Raw genomic sequence first — 22,394 nt, 5'->3', positions numbered from 1 at the left:
TGCGACCTGCTTAGTCAGTAAAAGATAAGTTCAAGGCTAGGACAATCATTTGACATAACAGAGTGAGGTTGAGTAGACGTTGGTAATTGAGATAGAGACGCGCTCTTCTATCATGCGCGTGTAGTTTTCTGTTGCTTACATCATAAATCAGTGTGACGTCATTTAGTTCGAGTTCTCTTAAAAGGTTCTTTCGTTTATTCTTTGTAAACCTTTTCTCTTCATCAAACTCAAAACTTTTGTTTAAAACAGTCTTCTTTTCATCAGATTGTTTTTCTCTTTGACCAAGTGTGATTAGCTTTTATCAAAGCTAATGACCTGAACATCACAGGTGTAAGTTGCTTTAGTTGTCTTTTAGTTTGTTAGTCAAATAGGAGATCGAACTCAAAACTTTTGTTTAAAACAATCTTCTTTTCATCAGATTGTTTTTCTCTTCAATCAAGTGTGATTAGCTTTTATCAAAGCTAATGACCTGAACGTCACAGGTATTGTTTTTCTCTTTGATCAAGTGTGATTAGCTTTTATCAAAGCTAATGACCTGAACGTCACAGGTCTTTCACTCAATTGGTTATGAGCCCAGCTCACTAGCTGTATCAACTAAAATCATCACATCGCGTCATCACGCCACACCACTATCGAAGCTTAATTTTTTTTTGCTATCGCACTCACACATTCACGCACAATCGATCCATGACATCTCATCACAATCACACTCACATCACATCACACATTCTAGCTCTCATCCTTGTAATCTCTGTTATCATCATGAGTTCAAGTGAAACCAGACTACGAATTGTCAAACTCGATGACAATAACTACGCCAAATGGAAAGGCAACATAACAGGAGCCTTGATGTCGGCTACACTCGACGAATTCATCAATCCTGATGCTGTTCCTGTTGCTGCTCCAACCGAACTGCTGGTACAATTGGAACGAAAAGTTCTCTATGAAGCATACGTTATATGTCAACGGAAAGCAGCTGGGATCATGTATAGTCACATGACTCAAGCTTATCGCATCATTGTTGAGTCTGAAGGACTTATCAATAAACCTCTAGCAATTTGGACTCTTATGAAAGAGAAGTTTCAATCGACCACCTCTGGAAGCAAAGGAAGAGCTTATGCATCACTGATCCGAAACGTTTATCAAAGCTTAAGTCAATACATCAAAGACACTCGAGCTTCACTAGCCAACATGCATGCATGTGGTATCAATTTCACTGACGACTTGCACGAAATCATATCTGAGATGATTGTCGCCAAATTACCAAATACAATGGAAACAACATTGTCAATCTTAGCTGCTAAGCAACCCTTGAAGACCAAAACCGTGTTGGATACGCTAGATGCTCATCTTATCGAGTATAACGAGCTTCATCTCAATGAATCATCTTCTATGGCCTTGGCGACTATGACTAATCGACCTAATCGACCACCAGGTCAACGTTTTCCCTATCCAACTTGCACTAATGGCTGTCATAATCCGGCTGTGAAAGGTCATAGACCCAATGCCTGTTGGGTAGCTTTACCTGAATTACGCCCTGCAAATGTTCCACCGCCACGAAGTCGTGCTACTACTGCTGTCTTGCAAGCTGCATATATGGATGATCTCATTGAAACTTCTGCTCTGTCATGTCAATACAGGACGAATGGGAGTAATGTTTTGTTAGATAGTGCATGCTCGGATCACATGGTCTCCGACAAGAATCTTTTCTCAAATTATGTTGAAATCACTTCTGAGGTATCTTTAGCCAATGGAGGCCTAATTCACATAGCGGGTAAAGGTTTCATCAATTGCAATTCTTTTGGAGGAGTCGTCACTATTCCAGCTTTTCATGTGCCAGATTTAGGAAGTCCATCAATCAGTATGGGTTGTTTACTTGATGATGGTTATTTGTTTCATCATGAAAAAGGAATCATTATGATGATCAAAGAAGGACATGCAGAATTCAAAGGCCAAATTATCCATTCGTCCACGGGGCTTTCTACGTGAGAAAGGACTCTTCAGTGAATGTGATAATTCACGAAGTATGTTATAAAGGCATATAAAATCCTCTCTATCATACTAGGATGATAGTGCCGGTGCAGGACTTGCCTTAAGGGGTTCCTTAAGGTGAGGCCTGCTGGCTGCGGGTGTGTACCCTAGCGCCTCGAGCAATCTTTGAGGAGGTCTCTGCTAGCTTGACGACGTCAATGTGCTAGAGGACTTCCTGCGAAGAGCTGGGCCAGTCAGACGTCTGACTGGCGGTGGCGGGACAGAGAGTGAGGGAGAGAGAGCTCTATCAAACCCATCTTCAGGGGACAAGTTCTCGAGCTGAGATCCTGAACAGGAGCTCTCTCCCCACTCTCGGGCACGTTCCACTGACATCTGAGCAAGGACTTCAAAGGTCAGTAGCTCAGGTCAAAAAGATTATTGTCGGGTAAGCATACAACAGAAATTGCATTCCGACCGAAAAAAGGAGACGAAGACATAAAAAGAAAAGACCGGACATAGTCGACAAGATCTGACAAAGATAGTGGCCAAACAACGCTGTAGAAGCTTAAACAGTAGCAACGGCTTTCAAGACCGCTCTCGCAACCTCTTCGCTAAGACTCGAGTCTCACTTGCCAAAGCTTTTGAGTAAGGCCTCACGTACAACTTGTAAACTGATGACTTCCAGCGCCCTGTTTGCTTGAGCCTTTTTACGCTGTCTCCCCAATGAGCCCGTAATGAGGTACCCCCTATACGTAAACTATGACCGCTCCACACTGCCCCTACTTTGATTCCCTCGCCAGACAAAATCCTAGAAACCGCTGAGCGACTAATCGGTACATGGAAATTTGAACTTGGAAAAAGTGGGTCATCCGGGCCGCTCGGAAACGTGTCGAGCAGCGAAATAAGAGCCTTGATGGGGTCGAGGATGTTTGGCTGTGCGTGTAGAACTAAAGTCTGGATTTCGTCTACTGCTGCTGTTTTACACATTCGCATATCGATTGTAGCGTATTGTTTGTCCGCGCGAATCACCAGGTCGCGACGGCGAATGAAAATGTTTGGGTGATCCTTATTGAATACTAGCTCACCTAGCCTAGCTAGACCCCAGAAACCAACCAGCACAACTGCGTTGATGACCAAGTTGGTTTGTATCGTTAGATCGAGCGAGCTTGATATGGTGTGAAGGTTCTTCAAAGAAAGACCTGAGTGTTTCGGTTTGGCAGGGCGGCCCTCGTTTTTCTTTTCAGCGGCTACTAAGAGGAGCCTGATGCGATCTAAGTCGACCTGGGGCCATTTCACGTTGTGGAGGACATGCCACATCCGGAGGCCAGTCAGGTATCTTTTTGTCGTTTTGCTTAGGACTGTATGCTTGCCTTCGAGTCCGTTGCTCCAGAAAATAAATTTGTAAACGATGTCGGCGGTAGTCGGGAAAAAATAGATGATGCCTTCGACCGCGGTAAAATGGAAAATTTGTTGACTGCGGCTGCATATTGTTTGATGGTCGCCGGTCTCCAAGAATGGTTCAAGATGAAATCACTCGGCTCGTCAAGAACTCGAGTTGTGACTGGTGAGGACTGACATAAGGTTGCCTTTGCTGTTTCGAGCGTCATCATACGACCCTAAAATTTTATGAAGATTTCCAAAAGGTAGTATTCTAACCTTTTTTATGAAGATTTTCCAAAAAGGTAGTGTTAGTGTCAACTTCTAAGGTTTCTTCTGAAAAAATAAAACTGGGTGACCTACACGACTTTGCGATCAGATTGCGGGTGATTTGGAGAGCGTGAGCAAAGGAGTTTGGAAAAGGAGGGGGACCAAATCTCCTGGAATGGTGATTTCGATCCTTTTATTTCGAGGTTTTTTCGTGTCCAGGCCCCTGGACAATTTATCAGCGTCGTTATCGGCCGAGATAACCCTGACCAGGCTGACGTCGCAGTCTAGCCTGAGCAAGAGTTTTTGGATAAATTTCCACTCCTCGTTGACCCAGTAGTCCCGAGACTTGTCGTTACGCGCCACGCCTTCAGTGGTGGTGTTTTCGGTCAAGCAGGAAAACGTCCAACCTGCCGTCGGCATAACCTTCTCTGCCATCAATAGGCCTAGCCGGACCGCTACTGTCTCGGCCCAGGCGATGGAACTGTCGATGCGACCGGTCGATTGACGCCAGCCTTCTTTCCATTTGAACTGGGCCCAATGACGACCGATGATGATGCCAATACCGAAATCCGTCGAAGCATCACCGACCCAGCCGATATTTTTGACTGTGTAGTCAGGAATTAACCTCGTTGGATTCAAATCTTGTAAGCATAATTTCCACATCTCCATGTCGCGCAAAATATCTTCTGTTAACTTTCGATTCCTGAAAGTTTTCCACGACGCCAGAAATCGATAACTTTCTGGCATAAAGCATCTCATCTGAGGCAGGATCAGGGTCAGGTGGCCAATTTTCCCGGTTAGTTTTTCCCATTCCTTCCTTGACCAAGATGATTTCTCCCAAACTTGATTTAACTCTTCTCGTCTTCTTTCAAGCTTGGCTAATGGAAGTCGCACTGTTTTGTCTTCCATGTTCCATATGAAGCCAATGAACTTTTGTTCTATCGCGAATTCTGAATACTTTGTGCTATTCGTCTTGACCCCCAACTGCTTGCTTTCCTTCACAATATCTTCCATCGATATCATCTGTTCGTCATATTTTATCGCTAGGTTGTCATCAACCCATCTAAATATTTTCACTAGTTCGAATTTCTTTTCCATTATCTCTTTCCAACCGTCAGCTGGTCCTCCAAAGGAACCACAGCCTGCTACTCCTCCGAAGGAAATGAATAAATCAATAAAAATTCGACCGTAGAAATCCATTATTGCTAAGAATGGCCATTGACTTGGATGTGTTGGGATCTGTCTATAAGCACTTTCCCAATCAAAAATACCGCATCTCATCTTCCTTTTTGCATCTCTGAAGAATTTCGCTACGCACTTGAAGTCATCCCAAGTCGTTTCGAAATCTGTTTTATCAACGAAGGAATTAACTGATGGTACGCCTTCTTCAAACTTTGGATACGACATGTCATTTATCGGTCTAAAAGACCCATCCCCATTGATTACTGCTCCTAAAGGGCTTGTTCTAAAAAAAGCCTAGTTTATCATACACTTCTTCATGTGTAAATGGTCCGAACATTCGACCTTTTGCAACTTCTTTCCTAATGTTTTCTTCAATCTTTTCACGTGCATCTAAAGCTGATTTATGATTATCCGGCGTATACCACTTTTCATTTTTTATTACATGAGGCGGTATTCCTTGATGAAAACCGTTCTTAAAACCATTAAGTAAGTATCTGTACTTCAACAATAAACCGTAGTCTTCTAGCTCTGCCTTCCACTCTGCTAAATTCATGTTACAAGAGACTTTCGCTGGCCATGGATTTTGTTGCCATTCATTATAATCGAATTGCTTTATCTTCTCTTCACCTGGATTTGGATTCTCTAGAACTTGATTTGTACCTGAAACGTATGAACTCTTCTTCTGATAGTTCGGCCTGGAGCTACTCTTATACGACACTTGTTTTTCACCTATGCCTTCATTATGGCTGTTCAAACTTATTTTAACTTTATCGAGTGGCCTGATAATTTCATTCCATTAGTGTATGAAATTTATTGTATCACTATTTGTACAATTGATAAAAAACTTTGCTCACATCTCACAATCATCACTTTCTGAATCAAGTTTTTTCAACAAATTGTTGTTACTAAGACTTCTATTACTAAATGATAGATAATACAAAAAAGAAAAACCAAAAAATGTTTTAATCGATAATGATTATACAACTTGTCTATCCTCTGTGACTCCTCACTAACAAAATGAAATACAAATTATAGATAAAGAAATCGCTTACTCTTTTTCTTTAGTAGCTGCTTTCTTTCCTTTATCGACCCATGAAGAAGTGGAAGCTTGAGGTTTGCTTTTTTCTTCGTTCTTTTGATATGGAGATCTAGATCGTTTATTTTTAAAGGAACTACCCCTATTTCCCCTAAAGGAACCTCTTCCACTTCGTTTGTCTTCAAAGAAATTTGCTCTCTTGTGACTCTTTTTTATATGTTCTTCATCCTCTTCTTCTTTAACATCAAACTCCCCGCTGTCGTGGTCTTTATTTTTTGAATATTCTAGACCAGTCCAAGGACTGTAACGTTCTAGTTTCCCGCCTTTCGCATATGCTAAGTAAACAATCAAATAAGATTTTTATACGAGTCAACTAATGGTTTCAAAATTGTTAAAGATAAAAGAAACCACTGTGAAAGCTTACGATTGCCGTGTTGATCGACAAAGCCGTCTTTCATAGATTCGGTCTTATTCTTCGCTATTTCTAACAACTTTGGTCTAGGTGCTGAAGGGTCACCTGGACTTCCATTTATATGTTGACCTAAACATACTTTTCTTACGGCCATATCGTATCTCATTGCAGTAACCCAGCAGAATTGAGTATTGATTTCCTTTACATAGTCGAAGTGCTTACGCAACCTATGAAAGTATCTGTTAGATAAACTAAAACCTCAGAAATTATTGATTTTGTTGCTTACGCTTTAGCGAAACCTGCTTGATCATATAACTCTGTTACGTATTGAATGAACAAATCACCACATTTAATCCATTCGTAAGAGCCTAGCCACCACTCATCCTTTGGAGTTAAACCATTCGATCCTGATCCTTTCTTAGATGACGAATTTCTACCACAAGCTGCATGGTCTCTGTTAATCCAGTTCTCAGTAAAAATAGTTAAAGGAATGTGTGCATCTAATCCATAAATATGTTTCACCCAATATTCAGTTAATGGCATCAATTCTGAGTCGTTATTTGATCCTTCTATAAATACTGCCTTCTTATAACTGTTTACAACGATTTGTGGGATCGTTTGATCTTCACTGATTTCAACCTTCTTAAAGATTTCTCTTGCTAAATCTGAGTTTCCTTCTAAAACTGCTGCCTTCATTTTCTCATACCAGATTGGCTTACTCGAAACTAAATTGTTTAATGAGAAATGATCAAACCCAAAGCAAATCAGTGAAACTGTTCATTGAAATTATAAGAAATTATGGAAATAATTTTATTTGTGAAGATTAAATTAAACTCGATTTGGTGAAGTTCAATTGAAACAAAGATGTTATGAAAACAAAAAAAAATTAATAAACCAAAAGTTATTTTAATTCAAATTTTGTATCTTCTTATAGAATTCAAATTTTGTATCTTCTTATAGCACAGATGGATTTTTCTGTTCAGACTGCCTCGTTTTTAGTTACGGTAACTCTTAGTTGCTTGAACCTTGTCTATAGTCAGACGGAACCTCATCTAAATTTTTTTTCAATTTTCGATGGACCACATCCTCTAATAACTCTAATCGATCTATTGATATTATTTGATAAGCATACCCATTCAAAGGATGAAACAGAATCTTATAAATTACGATTTTAGAGTGATATGATAGTCCCCTTAGGATAACGATGATGGGAAACTATTTGTGGATGATAATAAAATGAAAAAGATAATATCAAAAAAGGAGAGATTTCATTTCTCTTTATGACTAACCATTACTTTTCATTAACAACCCTTGACTTGTGAAATCTGACAAACTACTGGTGTCTGATTTATCTAAATTATGACTTTCAGAGCCTAAGTTGATATCATCGTTCTTCCTCGTTTCTTCTATTCCTTCTGTTGTTTTGAATCCTTCTCCATCCTCTACTAAAACTAAACCTTTTGATGGAGCTTCAACTGATTTCTTATTGTTCTTCTTAAAGGTAGGTAAAGTTACAGATTTGTTTTTACCTGTTTTTTGTCTTGTCTGTGGGGCGTGAATTTCTTTTTCTGCTGTTTCTTTGGTAGTATTATCGTTCACAATATTCAAAGTAGCACTGACTCTTGTTGTATCTTCTGTAGCTGACATGGTTAGAACTTGTATACCTTTCAAGTGTAGCGATGAAAGGATACCACTGGCTTTGAAAGAGTTCTAGCGAGAGGGAGCTGAGGAGAATCAACGAGGCGCGGGAACACAGCAAGGATAGTGGAATCTTTGTAGGAGAAACAGGATGGGAAGATTGTTCCTCTAGAGAGGGAACAAACCGACAGAGGTCATTATATGATCATCTGTCTCATCCGTTGTCTTCTACAGGATTATCTCATCCTGGGCGGTGCACAACACACCCGTCGGTACCTGTCAGCCGTTCCGACGTCTGAGCCACTAGGCAGCTTAGCGTGTTGTGGCTAAGGGCTGATAACGTGTCTGTTGGCCTAGGTTGGTCATTCTCCTAAGCTCCTGGCTCATGGACGGATGTGATTCCTCGTGCCTCCTCAACACAGAGCAGAAATAGAGTGATTGAGTTAGACATTACATTAGGCACGTCTGTTTCATCTACATGCAATAAAACAACTTTATCTGACTATTCGACATTACACAGGGGATCAGGACACGTTAATCCACGAAGATTAGCCGTCATGTATGGCATTCAGCCACCTGCTGATTGGTGTTGTGAGGAGTGTATGTTATCAAAAGGACATCGTTTGCCTTATTCTGGTTCTCTTCCTAAATCCACCTTTCCTCTTCAATTTGTTCATAGTGATTTAAGTAGAAGAATCTCAGTTGTATCTGAAGGTGGTGGCCTTTATTATTTCAAGCTTACGGATTCTTACACAAATTACAAATATGACTACATTATGAAATCAAAAGCGGAAACTTTTGCATGTTTTATTAAATTCAAAGCTGAGGTTGAGAATCTTCATAATGGGAAGATAGTGAGTCTTGTGAATGATCAAGGAGGAGAGTATATGTCGAATCAATTTTGAAAATTATTGGAAAAAGATGGAACGGTATCTTACTTAAGTGTGCCATACACACCTCAACAAAACTCAGTTGCTGAACAAGGAAATAGGACGACAACTGAGAAAGCACAAGCACTCCTAGAACATTCACATTTACCTCATTCTTTTTGGGGAGAGGCGGTCAGCACAGCTGTATTTCTCGAGAACATCACACCAATGGAAAAGATCGACATGAAGACACCTTATGAATTATGGTTTGGAAGAGAATTCGATAATTCCAGATTAAAACCATTTGGATGTCGTGCGTATGTGTTAATTCCCAAATCATTTCGGAAGAAGTTTGATAACACTTGTGAAAGAGGAATTCTTTTTGGTTATCAACTCGGAATGAAAAATTACAGAATTCGACTGGATTCAGGAAAGACTGTATCTTCTCATGATGTAACGTTTGATGAAAAATCTTTTCCAGGAGTTCATGGTGTTGGCAATAACAAAATTTTCACTGAAACTGTAGAAGTTGGCATCATTCCTGAGAAGGCAATTTCAGAAACTTCTATGGGAGCATCACCATCAACTTCAACTACACCTGAAGAGCTGATCATAGACTCGACTTCAACTGCGACAGTTGACAATAGGGACCTCCAGCGTGTCGATACTAGTATTGCATCGCCAGACTCACCTTCTAATCAACAGATTGAAAGGCTTGAGGAGGTACCTGAACCTGTCGTTGAAACAACAACTGAAGATCAACTGGTAGTGTTTTGTCCGCCCGTTCCTATGCAGATTGAAGTTGTGCCAGAAATTCCAAATCCTCCCATTCCACTTTCAATTGTACCAGCGAAACACTCCTGGGACTGGCAACCGACGTCTATGATAGCGCCGAATGACATTTCCAGCGGCATTGACTTGGCTAACATCTTACCACCTGATTCAAAACGACATCGCTCACATGAAGCTAGAAGACTCAAGAGACAGTCACAAAGAAAATTTAAACAAGCTGAGTGGTACTTATTGAATCATGATCTTGCCCCACGAACAACGGCGAGGGTGGCTAAAGTCGACATTGATCCAAAGACATATCTTCAAGCTTTGAAATCAGACAACAAATTTGATTGGAGAAAAGCTATCAACAATGAACTGGCCAATATGGATCAACGAAAAGTCTGGGATGTGTGCGAGTTGCCAGAAGGAAAGAATGCAATTGGTACAACTTGGGTGTTTGAAAAGAAGATGGGAGGAGATGGTGAATTGATCAAATTCAAAGCGCGCTTATGTGCACAAGGATTTTCTCAAGAGTATGGAGAAGATTACAACGAAACGTTTGCACCAACTGGTAGACTAGCAACTTTACGAACTTTAAATGCAATGGCAGCTGTTGAAGATTTGGAAGTACATCAAATGGATGCGGTAGCGGCGTTTCTGAATGGATCACCGGAAGAAGTCATTTATATGAGAATACCAAAAGGTTTAAAAATTCATGGAATGTTGCCAACATCAGTTTTAAAGCTAAATCAAGCGTTGTACGGTTTAAAACAAGCACCTAAAGTGTGGTACAACTGCTTGAAGGCCTTTTTCAAATCTATTCCACTCATTAATTCTTCATCAGATGCGAGCTTATTCATTTCTACCGATCCGGGATGGAAGTGTTACGTACACGTTCATGTAGATGACATGACGGTGGCAAGTGATGATTTTCAACGATTTAACAAATTAATAACTGAGAGATTTCAAATGGACGAAGATGTGGATTACAAGTACATCTTGGGAATGAAGGTGACAAGGAATCGCTTGGACAGAACAATTACGTTATCACAAGGACAGTACATCAATAATTTATTGGAAGAGTATGGTATGTCTGATAGTAAACCAGTAGGGTGTCCAATGATTCCTAATACTTATTTAGTACCTGGTTCAAAGGAAGAGTGTGAAGAATTTGTGGACTTGAAGGAAAATTATAGACATGCAGTTGGAATGTTGATGTATTTGAATAACGCGACTAGGCCAGACATTTCTTTTGTTGTATCTCAATTATCTCAACATTTAAATAATCCGTCCGTAATTCATTGGTAAGCGTTCAAGAGGGTATTGAGATATTTAAGTGGAACAAGGAACTTAGGAATTATGTTAGGGGGTAAAGATTTAGATTTGAGAGCTTATGCCGATGCTGATTTTGCTGCATGTCCGTATACAAGAAGGTCAACTGGAGGTTATGTAACGATGTCGGGGGATAGTACGGTTAATTGGAAAAGCAAGAAACAAGAGAATGTGGTGACGTCAACAACTGAGGCAGAGTATAGAGCAGCTTATGAAGGAGGACAGGACATTGTTTGGTTTACTCACTTATTAAATAACTTAGCAATTAAACAGCAAGACATTCCTATTTTAAATCTCAACAATCAAGGAGCTATAGCATTAACAAAGAATGAGAAATTTAAGTCAAGAACAAAGCACGTGGATGTTAAATATCACTGGTTAAGACAATTGGCGGCAAGTAAGCAACTAAAGGTTTCAAATGTGCCGACAGATGACATGATTGCGGATATTTTAACGAAGGCTTTAGCACCAGCAAAGCATAGAAGATTTTGTTTGTTAATGGGATTGACTGATGTAGCAAAGACGGGGGGAATTGAGATAGAGACGCGCTCTTCTATCATGCGCGTGTAGTTTTCTGTTGCTTACATCATAAATCAGTGTGACATCATTTAGTTTGAGTTCTCTTAAAAGGTTCTTTCGTTTATTCTTTGTAAACCTTTTCTCTTCATCAAACTCAAAACTTTTGTTTAAAACAGTCTTCTTTTCATCAGATTGTTTTTCTCTTCGATCAAGTGTGATTAGCTTTTATCAAAGCTAATGACCTGAACGTCACAGGTATTGTTTTTCTCTTCGATCAAGTGTGATTAGCTTTTATCAGAGCTAATGACCTGAACGTCACAGGTCTTTCACTCAATTTTGGTGAGCATACAAGCTGCGTGCACTGAAGTCAAAACCCCGAACTTGCAATGCTGACAAGACAGATGTAGCCTCACAGAAAATGCTCAAGAACAAGAACTCTAACAAGAAGATACAAAAGGGACAAAAAATGGTAAAGACAGAAGTTGATGTGAACACAGATGAGAGTCGGCACGCAAGAATAAATCACAGCCTTCAAGTATGATCGGAGTAACTTTAAGAGGGGTCTGTGGGGATGACTTGATCGAAATCCCATGTCCGGGGCACAATTGCCACAGGAAGGGCCCAGGTGGCAGCTAGAACCACACCGCGACCTATTGATAGAGGCATTGTCAGCATCTTTGGACACAATGATTTTCGATTAACGGCTCCAGGCCTACCTTTGTTTTGACTGAGGATGGCTTTCCACTCCATATCCAGGTATGAGCTCAAGTATTGTATGAACGGGGTGAGCTCCACGATCCCCCCTGCAACCGTGAGTCCCATCAATAGTTGGAGGAAGGTGGCACTGATCGATTTCGTCTTCTCTAAATTAGCTATACTCGGTGGCGGCAAAGCGATTTCAAACCCCCACCAATCTGATTTGATCGCAAACCAAAGAATCAGGGATCAGTTTGTGGCAAAACAGATAAAACACGACAAGACATAGATGTGTCAAGCATCATGGTATACGACTAGGAAAAGCTCACGTACACTTCCAAAGGCTAACTCTGTCAGTCGGCACTAATCCAATCAGGTTCTGATGAGCCTCGCTGTGTTGAATCATTTCACCGGTGCACGTGGCTAACGCGTCAAACAGACCAGAAGTACGCGCCATCACACCCAGAACAGTCCCCAATGACATCCCAGTGACGAGATTTAAGATTCCATTTGAGGGATTCAATCTCAACATCATAGCTTTTGTTGCTTCGTCGCTAGATCTATTGGCTTGGAGCGTCAAGAGGCTTTGCGAACCTGTTCTGTCATCTGGCGTCACGAGACAAACTCCTTGAACATTTACATGGGAAGAAGCTGTTGTAGCGTTCAGTGATGGATGTGGCTGGGTTTTCAAGATGGCGATAATCCTACTGGCTTGTTCAGGCTTGGTCAACCGGTCCGTCACATCTTTGAAAGATTTCCTGGCCGCTGCTGAGGATGTACCGCTATGATCGCCGCTTCGTAGAATTAGTGGCTCGCTTTTTTCCTCTGAGTTCTCTTGACAGTTGGCTGGAGCTGATGCGCGAAGGATTTCTGTAAGAGTAGCAACCGCTCTAGAGGTCTTTCGATCTTTTAGGCGAATAGAAAAGTTTCTGGCAGCGCGTCGAATGTCTGAGCCAGATCGTCCTTGAGCTTTCCCGTCGAATTCCTTCCGATCAACCGAATGGATGGGGTTCACATTTACGATACTCATGGGCTGAAATATTGGCAGCAGGTGATCGCTCGCAATCTTCGCTTTCACAGACTTCTTTCGCCTAAATAAACTTTCCACGTGGTGCGTGTTTGGTCTACCTCCGGCAGGTCCATTACGTCGAGTCCTGTTTCGTTCAGCAGTTGATTCGCGTTGGGTGTCTTTGGGCTGTAACTTGAAGATTGTGGATAGCTTTTGAATCTCTGAGGGCCAAGGAAGACAGATCAAAGGGGGAAAAGCATTAGATTATCAAGCTCTAAACCAGGCTCCAGTCGGATTTTGGGTGTGCAGACCTGATCCTGCGCGCTTGCAAGCTTAAGAGACGCGAGAGAATTGATAAGCAAATGAGAGCTTAACTGGTGGGGGTTTCTACATCCTGAGCGAGATTGAGGGTAACGGTCTGCTTCAACGAGTGAAAAGTTTGGACTCTGTTCAATTCGACCATTTCGACTGTTAGATACACTCAAGTGGCTTGATGAGCCAGCGACGCGCGAGCGAGAGATGTCGAATTCAAGAGAGAAATTCAAGTGATACCTGAAGACCCAAAGACAGTGTTCTTTCGCTTGTTGTGTCTTCAGTCTTGGTGAAAGGTAATACTGTCAAATGGGTCGTCAGCGAAGAACAGTTTCCTGTGTTGCTCTTAAAGAAGGATATCAAGTTGTAATAGCGTCAACTTGTGGAAACGAGAGAAAGAGGTACAAGGGAAGAGCACTAGGCCTTTCTCAAGTCTGATCTCGGAATTCTCAAAAGCGTGAGTTTTTTGGCTGATTGCAGGTCCTGGGAGCCTGTCTTACCATGCTTGACCTTTACAACATACAAACATGTCAGAGGCTTGAGCGCCCATGCACAAACTTGTTGACTGCCCTATGTTTCGTTCAATATGTGATCTTGAAGATGTGGGCATGTTGAATAGGCGGCTTTCACAGACCGGGTTATGCGTTCTGGCCGGACCACAAACATATGAGGGAGCTCGAGCAGCTAGCGATGAAAAACTGGAAACTGCTACATTAGTGGCCAAGTGCTCTTCTCAAAACCACGCCCCAAAACCATCTCAAAGCCCTTTTTGATCCTTCGCAACAGCCTCAGGTCCGAAGAGAAGCCCGGTCCCTCTTGCGAGAGTCTTGAGCACCAAAATCTCAAGTCGACCAGCAGCCGTCGAATATATCTAGGGCACTGCGATTGCACCTAGCTTGTTGAAAGTCGGGGGTCTGGAGAAAAAGTCAACGAGCAGTTGACATCATGATATGATTCATATGGTGATCTCACTGAAAGAAAAGACTCCTTCGCATAATTTGAAAAACTCGTACTCGCTAATCCACAGGTAAAACGGGACACAAACATCTCTTAAAGTATATGATCAACTCAAGTCAATGTGTTACAAAACTGGAGTTCGGATTTTGAACCCAAATGGAAGACTGTTTGAAGAAAATTTCTAAAATTGCTCCAAAGAAATCCAGTGGGTTTCACTTTGAGTTAATATTTTCAAATCTTGGTTCTCCTAGAAAAGAAATTGACAACAATAGGTCGCGAAAGGTAAATTGTTCTAGTTCTTTTTTCAAAATCCATGTACTCTTCAACTTGATCAACAAGATGAGGTCAATATGGAAAACAAAGTGACATAGCAGCTGAGGACGAGCGTCCAAAAACCTAAATAACAAGAATAAATTAATGATCTCAAAATTGACAAAATTGATACAAGCCGTGCAAATATGAAGTAGGTGGTGCAGTCTATAGCACATCAAGAGGGAGTGAAGCATCCGCACAAAACCGCAAGACGGTTTACAAGTCTCACCTTCAAAAGGATTAAAGAATCAGCAAAGGTCAGAAGACAGAGGAAATATATGTGTACACTAACCAGTGGTGAAAAAATGGTGCTCCTTAGTTTCTTGGGAGTTTCCTCGATGGAAGCGCCTCTTAGAGAACGTCGATCCACACCTCGCGTTGGAGATGCATAAGAATATCGATGTTTTCCACGTTGAATCTCATTTAATATTGACTTGGAATTCACAATGCTTATTTTTTTAGAGGAAGTACTCGTTTCGGACCTTTCAGAGCTGTGACTTGAGTCGGGCCCACAAAAAGGGCGTCCATCTCGAATGAGATGATGCAGAAGCAAATCGGAATGCATCACGGGTGAATTTCCATCATCAATGGATGTACCTTTTTGGGTTATGTTCTGACTCGCGACTTGAGCACAAATGACAAGTTGATGCTTCTCCGCAGTGACCAATTTCCGCTGAATAAATTTCTCAAGATCTTGACTTGGGTTCAAAGAAAGACGCTTCGGTGGCCCAAAATGGGCCTTACTCGATGCGGGCGAAGATGAAGATTGAGATTTAAATGAGTTCGCGGCTGCTCTATCATGCACGTGAACTTGATCTTCAGCTGAAGGATTGAGAATCGGTATCGAGTGCCTCTTGAAAACACTGGGGAAGCCCTTCTTGGATGTGTCAGAGTCCGCTAGAAAACCCAAAACAACATCAATATCCTGCATGACCATCGTCAAGTATGGATAAAAAGCTCACGTGATATAGTATTGGACAAAACATCAGCTTTCTTTAGTATTTTGGTTAGCAAATAAGGCAGGTGATCAATGCGATCTGCGGGTCCCCAAGGCGTCACCAAACGATCTTGCCGTATGTCATATTCAGTTTCATTACTCGTTACCGATGCTGTCAGCTTTTTAGAACTTGAATTTTTTTGAAGGGCATCATCGCTCTTTTCAGACATGATAGTAAATTGAGCACCATCGACTTTCCGAGAAATGCATCGAAAGGAAACATATTGAATCGGATACTTACCGACTTGGTATGGTCCGGGGGCATATCAATAGATGGTAAGGCAAACCTTTTTGAAACACCTCTTGCAGATCCACAACTTTTGTCTGTGTTCAAATCGAATTGTTGTGGCACGATGGAGGCTAGAAACATCAAATAAGCAGTTCGCTTATTTTCAAAGAACCGCTATAAGCATGCGAGGCGGCGAACTTGTAGGTTTGAGCTCTTCTGGTGTACTCACCAAAGTTGACTCTATGAGCTTTGAGGTAGCTTGGTGATTGTTAGGTCTGGACGGCCACATTGTCTCGATCATTTCCACATTTGTCCATGTATTGTTCCTCTGAGAATTTTGTGATACGCTCGACGGCCATGCGATGGAGAAACATCGAGGTGGACCCAGGATCAGCTCAAAATGTCAAAGGATTCGGAGGCAGAAGTAGGAGTTTTCGTACCTCAATGATCGGAGAAGAACTCGATGCTGACGACACGTCTCTCGTGTCTATATGATCTCGTATGGAGTCTTCAGGACTCCAAGGTTGAATCAAAGTCACATCCGACCCGTGAAAGCCTGAACTGAATATGACCGCTTGATCGTTGGTTTCTACGAGATCGGAATCCGGCAGGGAATCTACTTCTGAGGATGTGCCTGCCAGCATGGGCTTTGATGATATGTCGATTTCCTCTTCGTTTCCCTCAAATGGAAACAAGGCTGGATCCTCTTCTTGAATCTACTCAATATGATGCGGGAATCAAAATGATGAATCGGTCAGCCTACCCCATGATATCCACTAGGCTATCCCAACATGAGGATCTCACTTTACACAGCATCAAGGCAACAGAGAAAAAAGAGTCAGCGTACGAATCTCACTCACAGAGGTTGGGAATTCGTGTTCTCTATCGTCTTGAGCTATCGGTTCTGAAACCATCTTAATCCAGATAGTGTAAGTAGTTTCTTGGGTCGGATGGCATATAATCTGTGGCGCGCCCGGAGTCTCCATAGTTTTGCTAAAAAGCAGATTATAACGTTAATAGGTTACGAGTAGTACAGCGGTAGATAATCTGGCAATCAATACATATTCAAGTTGTAGAGATTAAAGAGACGGAGAATTAAAAAGCAAGACAAGGGGACATTCTTGCGTATTTCGAAGCTGATAAGAGGGCGGAGCGTTGATGGCGAAATAAAGGATCCATGCTTTCAAGGATCTAGTCGCTGAGCAACAAAAACATCAAAAGCAAGAACAAAAGGCAGCTCAGTTCTTCTTCCAAGAATTTCTAGCTTGCCGCCCTCATAGGCGGTTTTTTGTGTCCTCATTGCTGTTGGATTCGAGCAAAGAGATAAAACGCGGATTGGATAGCAACGCCGTACGCCAATGAACATCCTTTTGTCTTTGAATCCTCACCGCTGCTTCTCGCCTTTGCACTATGCCCATCCAACTATACCCCACTCAATTCGACATCAAAGAAACCATCGTCCGTCAATACTGACTGTCAACTGCGGCTGCAAATATGTTAAGCTGAATCGGATTGCATGTCCGCTTTCAAGTACCACAAGTCTTCCTGATCGAACGGTGAATTGGCTAATAGTACCAAGCAGTCATTTGTAAAGATGAGCTGTATTTACCAACAGAACATGCGGTAAGATATGTCAAGCAGGGTGTTCCCCCAGACGAATCTTTCAAGAAAGAAATCAATGAATGCTGAGACAGCTGTAGAAAGGGCATCCAGGGGAAGAGTTACGCTATGTAGGATGTATCATCGCGCGTACCTATCTGTAACACACGGTGTTTGGAATGCATTTTGCTGCTCAAGTGAGTATCAATCAGAATCACAGATTTCAGTCATGAACAGAATTCAATACTGCTCAGCCGCAGATATTTTGTCCACAGCAAGCCGCGTTGTACCTTCAGATGAGGTGAGAATAAGTGATCAATCACAAAGAATTGAATTTTCATAATGCTACAAAAAGACATCGTCGCCTTAATGCAACAGGCTACTTTTGTAATGTACATATATATTCTCTCAATTCGTCTCTTTAGACTGATTGATTTACAAAATGAGGCATGATATTGAGCCTTCATAATTTTAGAGTCATTACATCCACGCCCTTCTTAATCTACAAAGGAAAACTCGACTGAATCAGTATGGCAGACTTGATATTCTAGAAGATGTGGAGTTCTTACCTCGGACACCGATGGAAACTTTCGTTGGTTGAGTAGTTCAGCAGCTTGGACCATTATAGGATCCCTTTGCATTGTAGCAATCGCTACCACCTCTTGATCAATGTAATAGTATGCCACAAATTTCATCTCATCCGGATTACCATCGATGATCACATCTTTCCATTGTGACGCTTTACCCGTGCCTACATATCTCAATTGTTGACCTTGAGCAGACCAGAAGATAGCTGGCTTAGTAAAAGATACCTGCTCAGAAGAGGGACCACGAGAGATGTTTTTGGCTGCTGTTCTTGCGTGGTTTCCAGCCACGTTCCAATGCTCTGAAAAAGATCACACTCGTCAATAAAGTTACAAATATCGCAATCAGTCGCCAAACATAAAATATGAAAGGTAGGCTACTGACCAATTCTGGTAAGATCTCCATTAGTGAGTAAGTCTGGATACTTGGCAATGTCACCAATTGCGAAGATGTTGTTTTCAGCTTTGGGATCCTTGATACGCATATGCTCGTCTACACAAACACTCCCGTCTTTTTCGAGTTCGAATCCAGCTGATCGTAAAAGTTCTGTGTTGGGTTGGGCACCTACACCTAGAACCACACAATCACACGTGAGAGTCTCGTCTCCATTGAGAACAACAGCTCCCACTTGTGAAGAATCATGCTCTAAAAGTTGTTTGATCGACAGAGATCAGCAAAAAGCTATATCATCATGTCCAGTATGAGTAAAAGTGCTAAGGCTTACGAGAAGGAACATATTTTTTGATACCGGAATTCATATGGAATATGACGCCGTTTTTCTCATGAAACTTCTTCAATCCTTGACCGATCTTTTCACCTAGAATGTTAGACAGTGGCACACTATCCATACCAACCACATGCACGGTCAAATTCTCCTTCTTGGAGGCGAATGCAGCGAGCTCCATGGAGATAAAACTAGAACCGATCAAAACTAGTGACTTCTTCTCTCCCTTTTGTGAAGTGATGAGTGGTTCGATCTTCTTCGTATCCTCGATTGATCTCAAAGTACAGATCCCTTTGAGATCCTTGTTATCGATTGGTAAGGTACGAGCTTTTGCGCCAGTTGCAACGACCAATTGGGCATAAGGCACTGTGCTACCATCGGACAATTCCACTGCTTTCTTTGCGAGGTCGATTTTTTTGACTGACTTTAATACAAAATCACAACGTCATCAATCCTATCCGGCGTCCGCACACCATGCGAGCCCTATCGCAGAAACGGAATACGCACGATACCAATCTTGACATCAATGCCTGACTCCTTGTAAAAGCCTTCGTCTCTTAACGCGATTTTACCAGGGTCGGTAATAAGTGCCTTGGAAAGCTTCGTTCTGGAATGATGTAAATCAAGCACTAAGTTTTCCGAGCAACTCACCGGACTGTAATCATCGATAAGACCGTTACTTACCGATCAATAGGTAAGTGTGGCTCCTCAGTGATCATCGTCACTTTTCCAGGGTAATTGAGTCTACTAAGCTCCTCAATGAAGTGATGGCCACCCGACCCTCCTCCAATGATAACCACGCCTGGTTCTTGAAACCGAGAAGCTTTGCACGCCTGTGGCTTTCGACCGTATTCCGTTTTCTTGACCACATCTGCTTCAACCTCCACAAACACTTGATCATCGGTGATCACCACTTTGAATGCCTGCAGACTGTCCAAACCAGGAGCATCCTCGATATCGCCGGTACATACTGAGAATTTTGCGCCGTGCCATGGGCAAGTGAGGCAGCCCTCCGAAGTCAAAACCCCTTTAACAAGTGGGGCGCCATAGTGGGTACACTTTGCAGACGTAGCATAGATTGTACCGTTGACTTGTGACACTAAGACTTTTGGCGACTTTTCATCTTCGGGATTCAAAGCCACCTCTTTCCTATAATTAAAATCACAATTTCACGTCAAAACAGTGGCGGGAGTGGTCGTTGACCTCATTGATTGATGATTTATGACATACATCAAACCGTCTTTCCATTCAGACTTCTTGCCAGCAGGTAGACGTGCGATCGAAGACATGTTATAAGTAGTCCGGGGGTGAAAGCCTGACCTTTGCTTGATGGCGAATGAAGGGATTTGCAGGAATGTAGGTTGTAGCAAGGATAACGATGAGGGCTTGAAATGCAGGCGCTTCAGAATAATGCGGTGTGAGGATAATAACATTCAAGAAGGCAAAAGGTAATGGGCAACAAAGCTGGCAGTCAAAGTCCACTTTATAACTACACCACTTATTTCACATTTCACATGTCATCTCGCTTCGATCATTCAACCAATCACAAGCCCCCTGATTCTCCAGTCGTATGTAGTTGCACCTGTGTGTTACATATGTAGCTTGAAAGTTGACAGCTATGATGTGATCATGTCACTGATATATCACTGATAGAATATCCACACCATCAGTCGGAGCCGGGTCTGGACTCGGGATAGGATAATTGAACAGTGGCAACAGGAGTGAATGAAGAGGTTGAAAGTGAGGGGCGAGATGTGGGGCATGTCTATCATTTCAACATGAGTTCTGCAGTCTCAGCAGTACATATCTCCTTCCACTTGCGAATACCCGACTCTGTGGTGCGATCAATATCTCGATTTGCGATATCTTTCGTCTTTTGATTTTTACCTAATTCTTGCGAAGTAATCATCGGAGGTCGTTTCACGAGCATGCATACCCTCGTTTCTTGTCCAGCTAAAGTTCTCATAGGCGGAGGTTATCTGGTTTTAGATCCAGCATATACTGGCACAGTGGTGGCCACTTCTTCCCGTTTCTACGCCTACTTCGATGCAAAGTTTACCCATGAAGCCTATCCAAACGCCTTGGAAGGTGACTCCGCCAGCATGGAAGACCAAAATACTCATTCCGAGAAACTACTGCTCGTTTTTCGATCTCCCCAATTTGTGGATGCCGAATGGACTTATCTGATCACCAGGACTACGCGGCAAGACACCAATCACAGCTTTATAGCTGTAAGACAGATGTCCGATAAAAAAGGGTCAGCGTTCTATAAGCCAGTCTGGCCACGTTCGGGCGGTTACTTACTTTGGATCGGGGTTGCTAAACCACAGGTTAACAGCTAGAAACCCATTTGTGGAAGTTGCCATCCTAGAGTCTTTTCGCCTTGGATTTGCATTGAATGGATCGCTGGGCTTCGAAGTACTTCATGGAACCAGTCACGTGACCAATGGGTCTCTTCCTATGGGAACGATCGTCCTACTGGCAGACAATGATTTTTACTCTCAACCAAGAGATCAGGTACGATATTGAGAATGCCAAAAGAGGTCTATGTGAATTTTGCAGAATCTCTAACTGTCCCTTTTTACGCCAGTCTAATCCACTACCTTTCAATGCACTTGGTGTTCCAATTGCAGAAGTTCACAAGACTGGTTTGGGGTCATCTGCAGCCATGGTGACTTCAGTATGCGGTGCATTATTACTCCGCATAGCGCCGAATCTCTTGGTCGACCAGGTGTCAGGTGGAATGTCAAAGGAAACTATGACCATCATACACAACCTGCTCAATACGTCCATTCAACAGCTCAAGGGAAAATTGGAAGCGGATTCGACATCAGTGCCGCTGTATGGGGAACACATGTTTACCGGCGATTTTCAGAAGATTGTCTACTTGCATCGAGTGCATCGGGGGTGGAGGTAATCTTCAATTTCTGCCGTCGTGCGCGACAATCGAAGATTGCTTGAAAATGACTGAGGATCTATCCAATTAGGGCTCTGCGGCGGAATTGTTGGCTCTATTGGATCCAAAAATGAACCCTCTCTGGACCAATGATGACACCGCACCGCGGGTAAAACCATTTGCCTTACCACCTCTGACAACTCTGATGTTGGCAGACGTGGATGCCGGTAGCCACACACCGAGCATGGTAGGGAAAGTACTTTCATGGAGAAAAGCCAACACAGACGAAGGTCAGTTCAAATTTCAATCTCTGTGTGATTACAATGAGTAAACTCGTATAAAGCTCAATCTTTTGTTTTTGCGGGTTGCCTATCTTCCAGCCAATTCTTTATGGGACAATATCTCGATCCTCAATGAACGACTGGGCGAACTATGCATCAAGTTGAATGAGATGTTCAACACCGATAAGCTCGAGTATACTGCGACCGTCAGTCAACTGAGCCATCATTCAAACATCGGAGAGGTAAGTCAAATACCTGGTACATCGTCTGGTTCAGTAGGCAAGTATCATTAATACAGAGATCACCTTCCATTCCTCCGCCGATTCATAGATCGGCGGATGCAAACCAGTTTCTGAGAAAGATGATACCAAGGCCCTGTTCTTGAATTTGCGAGCAACCATGCAAGTGAGCGAGCTA

At 42.3% G+C, this 22,394-nt stretch overlaps 6 protein-coding genes across 6 annotated transcripts in view; 2 read left to right on the top strand and 4 right to left on the bottom strand.

Annotated features, from left to right (window-relative positions):
- Positions 1-762: 762 nt before the first annotated feature.
- On the top strand, positions 763-2,198 carry MELLADRAFT_101301 (uncharacterized protein; the record flags this gene model as incomplete). The annotated part of the gene is made up of 2 exons (XM_007403910.1): positions 763-1,651; positions 2,143-2,198. The coding sequence occupies 2 exons, from the start codon at positions 763-765 to the stop codon at positions 2,196-2,198; spliced, it is 945 nt and encodes a 314-aa protein (XP_007403972.1).
- Positions 2,199-7,259: 5,061 nt separating this feature from the next.
- Positions 7,260-7,895, bottom strand: MELLADRAFT_58636 (uncharacterized protein; the record flags this gene model as incomplete). Its single annotated transcript, XM_007403650.1, has 2 exons — positions 7,260-7,354; positions 7,538-7,895. 2 exons carry the CDS (start codon positions 7,893-7,895, stop codon positions 7,260-7,262), a joined length of 453 nt encoding a protein of 150 aa, XP_007403712.1.
- Positions 7,896-11,734: 3,839 nt separating this feature from the next.
- On the bottom strand, positions 11,735-13,771 carry MELLADRAFT_70486 (uncharacterized protein; the record flags this gene model as incomplete). Its single annotated transcript, XM_007403649.1, has 5 exons — positions 11,735-12,030; positions 12,097-12,294; positions 12,410-13,306; positions 13,461-13,531; positions 13,638-13,771. The coding sequence occupies 3 exons, from the start codon at positions 13,104-13,106 to the stop codon at positions 11,933-11,935; spliced, it is 993 nt and encodes a 330-aa protein (XP_007403711.1).
- A 928-nt stretch (positions 13,772-14,699) lies between these two features.
- Positions 14,700-16,806, bottom strand: MELLADRAFT_58634 (uncharacterized protein; the record flags this gene model as incomplete). The annotated part of the gene is made up of 6 exons (XM_007403648.1): positions 14,700-14,750; positions 14,959-15,591; positions 15,905-16,066; positions 16,122-16,220; positions 16,333-16,608; positions 16,753-16,806. 6 exons carry the CDS (start codon positions 16,804-16,806, stop codon positions 14,700-14,702), a joined length of 1,275 nt encoding a protein of 424 aa, XP_007403710.1.
- A 994-nt stretch (positions 16,807-17,800) lies between these two features.
- On the bottom strand, positions 17,801-20,329 carry MELLADRAFT_73855 (uncharacterized protein; the record flags this gene model as incomplete). Its single annotated transcript, XM_007403647.1, has 7 exons — positions 17,801-17,993; positions 18,061-18,377; positions 18,461-18,721; positions 18,801-19,224; positions 19,308-19,407; positions 19,485-19,949; positions 20,031-20,329. 7 exons carry the CDS (start codon positions 20,231-20,233, stop codon positions 17,955-17,957), a joined length of 1,809 nt encoding a protein of 602 aa, XP_007403709.1.
- Positions 20,330-20,728: 399 nt separating this feature from the next.
- The window catches only part of MELLADRAFT_87033 (uncharacterized protein), a gene marked incomplete at both ends in the record, with an annotated part of 2,290 nt that continues 624 nt past the window's right edge, over positions 20,729-22,394 (top strand). The window contains 7 exons of the mRNA XM_007403911.1: positions 20,729-21,057; positions 21,131-21,317; positions 21,391-21,538; positions 21,601-21,713; positions 21,788-21,986; positions 22,077-22,219; positions 22,308-22,382. Of these exons, the coding sequence (XP_007403973.1) occupies positions 20,729-21,057; positions 21,131-21,317; positions 21,391-21,538; positions 21,601-21,713; positions 21,788-21,986; positions 22,077-22,219; positions 22,308-22,382 (1,194 nt within the window). The remainder of the gene's footprint in view (positions 21,058-21,130; positions 21,318-21,390; positions 21,539-21,600; positions 21,714-21,787; positions 21,987-22,076; positions 22,220-22,307; positions 22,383-22,394) is intronic.

This window comes from Melampsora larici-populina, assembly GCF_000204055.1.
Source record: "Melampsora larici-populina 98AG31 unplaced genomic scaffold MELLAscaffold_1, whole genome shotgun sequence".
Lineage (NCBI taxonomy): Eukaryota > Fungi > Basidiomycota > Pucciniomycetes > Pucciniales > Melampsoraceae > Melampsora > Melampsora laricis-populina.
Note: the sequence above shows the minus strand (reverse complement) of the source record. Positions and strands in the feature narration are given on the sequence as shown.